General features: G+C 42.9%; 1 protein-coding gene across 1 annotated transcript in view; it reads left to right on the top strand.

Moving 5' to 3' along the window:
- The window catches only part of mybpc2a (myosin binding protein Ca), a 42,540-nt gene that overhangs the window by 34,678 nt on the left and 2,862 nt on the right, over nt 1-5,000 (top strand). Inside the window, exons 22-25 of the mRNA XM_058405805.1 lie at nt 1-28; nt 1,822-2,017; nt 2,653-2,792; nt 4,241-4,400. The exon at nt 1-28 is cut by the window's left edge and continues 61 nt beyond it. Coding sequence (XP_058261788.1) covers nt 1-28; nt 1,822-2,017; nt 2,653-2,792; nt 4,241-4,400 — 524 coding nt within the window. The remainder of the gene's footprint in view (nt 29-1,821; nt 2,018-2,652; nt 2,793-4,240; nt 4,401-5,000) is intronic.

The raw sequence follows: 5,000 nt of genomic DNA, 5'->3' as shown, positions 1-5,000 counted from the left end.
GAAGGTCAACCTGGTCATCCCCTTTCAGGTAAGCTGATTACATCACTTCCTGTGCTGAGACCTCTGTACACAAGGAACAACAGGCAACAGTGTGTGTGTGTGTCAGGGTTTGTGGTGTGTGTGCCAGGATGTCGTGTGTGTGTGTGTGTTTGTGTCAGGATGTCAGGTGTGTGTGTGTGTTTGTGTCAGGATGTCAGGTGTGTGTGTGTTTGTGTCAGGATGTCAGGTGTGTGTGTGTGTTTGTGTCAGGATGTCAGGTGTGTGTGTGTGTGTGTGTGTTTGTGTCAGGATGTCAGGTGTGTGTGTGTATGTCAGGATGTCAGGCGTGTGTGTGTGTGTGTGTGTGTGTGTGTTTGTGTCAGGATGTCAGGTGTGTGTGTGTGTGTGTATGTCAGGATGTCAGGTGTGTGTGTGTATGTGTGTGTGTGTTTGTGTCAGGATGTCAGGTGTGTGTGTGTATGTGTGTGTGTGTTTGTGTCAGGATGTCAGGTGTGTGTGTATATGTGTGTGTGTGTGTTTGTGTCAGGATGTCAGGTGTGTGTGTGTGTGTGTGTGTGTGTGTGTGTATGTCAGGATGTCAGGTGTGTGTGTGTATGTGTGTGTGTGTTTGTGTCAGGATGTCAGGTGTGTGTGTGTGTGTGTGTGTGTATGTCAGGATGTCAGGTGTGTGTGTGTATGTGTGTGTGTGTTTGTGTCAGGATGTCAGGTGTGTGTGTGTGTGTGTTTGTGTCAGGATGTCAGGTGTGTGTGTGTATGTGTGTGTGTGTGTTTGTGTCAGGATGTCAGGTGTGTGTGTATATGTGTGTGTGTGTGTTTGTGTCAGGATGTCAGGTGCGTGTGTGTTTGTGTCAGGATGTCAGGTGTGTGTGTGTATGTGTGTGTGTGTGTTTGTGTCAGGATGTCAGGTGTGTGTGTGTTTTTGTGTCAGGATGTCAGGTGTGTGTGTGTTTGTGTCAGGATGTCAGGTGTGTGTGTGTATGTGTGTGTGTGTGTTTGTGTCAGGATGTCAGGTGTGTGTGTGTGTTTGTGTCAGGATGTCAGGTGTGTGTGTGTATGTGTGTGTGTTTGTGTCAGGATGTCAGGTGTGTGTGTGTGTTTGTGTCAGGATGTCAGGTGTGTGTGTGTATGTGTGTGTGTGTGTTTGTGTCAGGATGTCAGGTGTGTGTGTGTGTTTGTGTCAGGATGTCAGGTGTGTGTGTGTTTGTGTCAGGATGTCAGGTGTGTGTGTGTATGTGTGTGTGTGTGTTTGTGTCAGGATGTCAGGTGTGTGTGTGTTTGTGTCAGGATGTCAGGTGTGTGTGTGTATGTGTGTGTGTGTGTTTGTGTCAGGATGTCAGGTGTGTGTGTGTTTGTGTCAGGATGTCAGGTGTGTGTGTGTATGTGTGTGTGTGTGTTTGTGTCAGGATGTCAGGTGTGTGTGTGTGTGTATGTCAGGATGTCAGGTGTGTGTGTGTATGTGTGTGTGTGTGTTTGTGTCAGGATGTCAGGTGTGTGTGTGTGTGTGTGTCAGGATGTCAGGTGTGTGTGTGTGTCAGAGTGTGTGTGTGTGTCAGGATGTCACGGTGTGTGTGTGTCAGGGTGTGTGCGTGTGTCTGGGTCAGGATGTGTATCAGGGTATGTGCCTGTGTGTGTCAGGGTGTGTGTGTGTGTGTGTGTGTTGTGACATTAACAGTGGTGCTCTTGACTTCAAGCCTAGAAACATCAGAGTCATGTTTCATTTAGAGAAACACAAGCTGTGTAAAAATATAAGATGGGATAGAAAATACTGACTGCAGAAGCATCTGATTTTTACTTGAACACCATCATGGTCCTGTGTGTCAGGGAAAACCTCGCCCTGTGGTGACCTGGTTAAAGGACGACGCTCCGCTGGACCCCAAACTGGTCAACATCCGCACCACTGAGGTGGACACCATCCTGTTCATCAGGAGCGCCACTCGGGAACATTCTGGAAAATACACCCTCTGCGTCAAGATCGAGAACATGGAGGACAAAGCCGACATCGAGATCCAGATCGTAGGTCAGTCCGCCATGACATGCTTTGCTAATTGGTTTGTTTTGTTTTTGCTAATTCTTCAAAAAGGAGCTGTTAAAACTAGCTTCTCTAAAAAAGATGAAAAAAAAACACTTTTAGGAAAAAGTTTCCATCCTAGAAATATTCCACATCGGAGAAAATACACATTCAGGAAGAGGCCTGGTCGCTAGCTGGCTAAGAATGGTGTATAACATTCATGTTATGCTAGCATGATATGATGCTGTTTTACCAACCGACACCAGAACACGGCTATTCCACAGATTCCGGCTCGGCATCATTGGGAATATTAAGGGAATGAGGTGGGATTAGGACGAGATTAAGGGGTCGGAAATCTGAGTTTTCCCCGAGGAGCGAGCTAATGAGAGCGCGGAAACAACCCTGATGAGCCACTTAGTCACAGCAGCATCCTGCATCCAGGGCCAGGATTAATGCCAACACACACACACACACATACACACACACACACACACACAAACACACACACACAAACATCATTCCTACATTATTGCTTTATCCGTTTCTCGCTTTAAACCCTCGCTCATATGTGTGTGTGTGTGTGTGTGTGTTGAGATGTTACTAATGATATCTTGATGATTTCCTGTCCCCTTCTGGACACACAGAGAAGCCCGGGCCTCCCATCAACATCATGGTGACTGATGTGTGGGGTTTTAACGCTGCTCTTGAGTGGAAGCCTCCCAAAGACAATGGCAACACTGAGATCACGGGATACACCGTCCAGAAAGCTGACCTGAAGACCAAGGTATGGATGTATAACACACACACACACACACACACAGACACACACACACCATCCAGAAAGCTGACCTGTATGGAATAAAATCACTGTCAAAAATAATCGTACATAATTCAGAATTTTTGTGTGTTCTACGACGACCACAGTTTACAGACACAGCGCTAGTTCTCACAACACCTCTGTTACACACACCACATGAGAAATTACGCCCACGAATGTAGTGTGTGTTAAATCACTGTCAGAAATACACCATCAAGGCCACAGGCACAGGCATTACTCTCCCAGGGAAGATGAATCAATTCCACGAAGTGCGCAGACCACTGGTGTCCTGAGAGCTAATCTTTTTCTCTTTTTTTTTTTTCAAATTCGGACATGTTTAAAGGTTAGTTATCACTAATAACAGAGAGGAGTAATATTACAGAGATAGTTTAACTATAGTAGGTAAGATTAGCTTTTAGGGATCACGGTACTTTTTGTAGAAAATCTAATATTCATTGTGATTACGAGCGATATAACATGGTACTGAACTGTATTCTAAAGGCCTTTGTACTGTTGGTCAGTAATACAGTGACCAGTGTAACTGAAGCTCTTCATTTACCTTCTTTAATAATAAATGGGCAAGATTTTATTAGGTGTAGCCTGACAAATAAATTAATAACAACTCTATTGACCCAAGATAAATTTCCAAATCAAGTCGAAATAATGTGACTCACATTTTTCCCAAGAGCTCTATTATTAAATGAAGAACCATATATCTCTCCTTTCCCATACCCCCCCCAACACTTTAAAATTTGTAATGATATCTATATCTTTAGAGTTTCTTACATATAGATTTAATATAGATCACAGTAATTGTACCTTGTGTGATGTTGATATTGAACGACTGTACATTTATTTTTGACGGTTCATGACCAAGGTATGGATGAACAACACACACACACACACACACCGTCCAGAAAGCTGACCTGAAGACCAAGGTATGGATGGACAACACACACACACACAAAACACATACCCTGACCCACAACACACACACACACTGTGACACACACGGTAACACAAACACACAGCACACACACAACACATACCCTGACACACACACAACAGACCACCACACACACCCTGGCACACACATCATGATGTACACATCCTGACCCACACACATACACACAACACACCCACACACACACATACCCTGACCCACACACACATCGCACACCATGGTCAGGAAGAACACACTCACCACCATCGTCATTTTGCTGCTTTCATCTCTCTCTCTTTCACCTTTGCCTTTTATGGTGTTTTGTGGGCGTGGCTAAATATAAACATTAATGAACGTCTGAGAAACGAATATGGAATCTGAACTAGACGCTATCCTGCAGTTAATCATTAGGGAACAATCACCTCCTCATATGACATGACGTGTGTGTGTGTGTGTGTGTGTGTGTGTGTAGGAGTGGTTCACGGTGTATGAACACAACCGCAGGCCAAGCTGCACCGTCTCTGACCTGGTGATGGGGAACGAGTACAAGTTCCGCGTGTACAGCGAGAACATCTGCGGCCTGAGCGAGGAGGCGGGGCTTAGCAAGAACTCCGCCATCATCTCCAAGACAGGTACAGATGCATCACGGGATTGGGGATGAGTCAGTTGTACGGGATTGGTCTCACACACTTTTCTGGCTCCATCGCTCTGGAATGATATAATAGTACAATAAATAACAAATAAACAAACAAACAAATGACTGAATGAATAAACAAACTAATGAATGAATAAATTAATTGAATAAATGAATGAACGAATAAATAAATTAACAAACGAATTAATAAATAAATAAATAAATTAATTAATTAATTAATTAATTAATGGATGAAAAAAATAATGAATTGATGAACAAATGAATGAACAAATGAATGAATTAATGAACAAATGAATGAATGAATTAACGAACGAATGAATGAATTAATGTAGGAATGAATTAAATAATTAATTAATTAATTAACTAATTAATAATTGAATGAATGAACGAAGGAACGAATGAATGAATGAATGAATGAATGAATGAATGAATGAATGAATAATATCTTAACACATTAAATGTTCAAATAAACTAAAACAAAAGAGTCGTCCTTGAAAGTTATCCTCCTTTATAACTTTATTCCTGAAAGGAAACTAGTAGCACCTCATCATCATCATTCATCATCATCATCATCATC

The sequence above is a fragment of the Hemibagrus wyckioides genome, linkage group LG02, assembly GCF_019097595.1.
Source record: "Hemibagrus wyckioides isolate EC202008001 linkage group LG02, SWU_Hwy_1.0, whole genome shotgun sequence".
Lineage (NCBI taxonomy): Eukaryota > Metazoa > Chordata > Actinopteri > Siluriformes > Bagridae > Hemibagrus > Hemibagrus wyckioides.
Note: the sequence above shows the minus strand (reverse complement) of the source record. Positions and strands in the feature narration are given on the sequence as shown.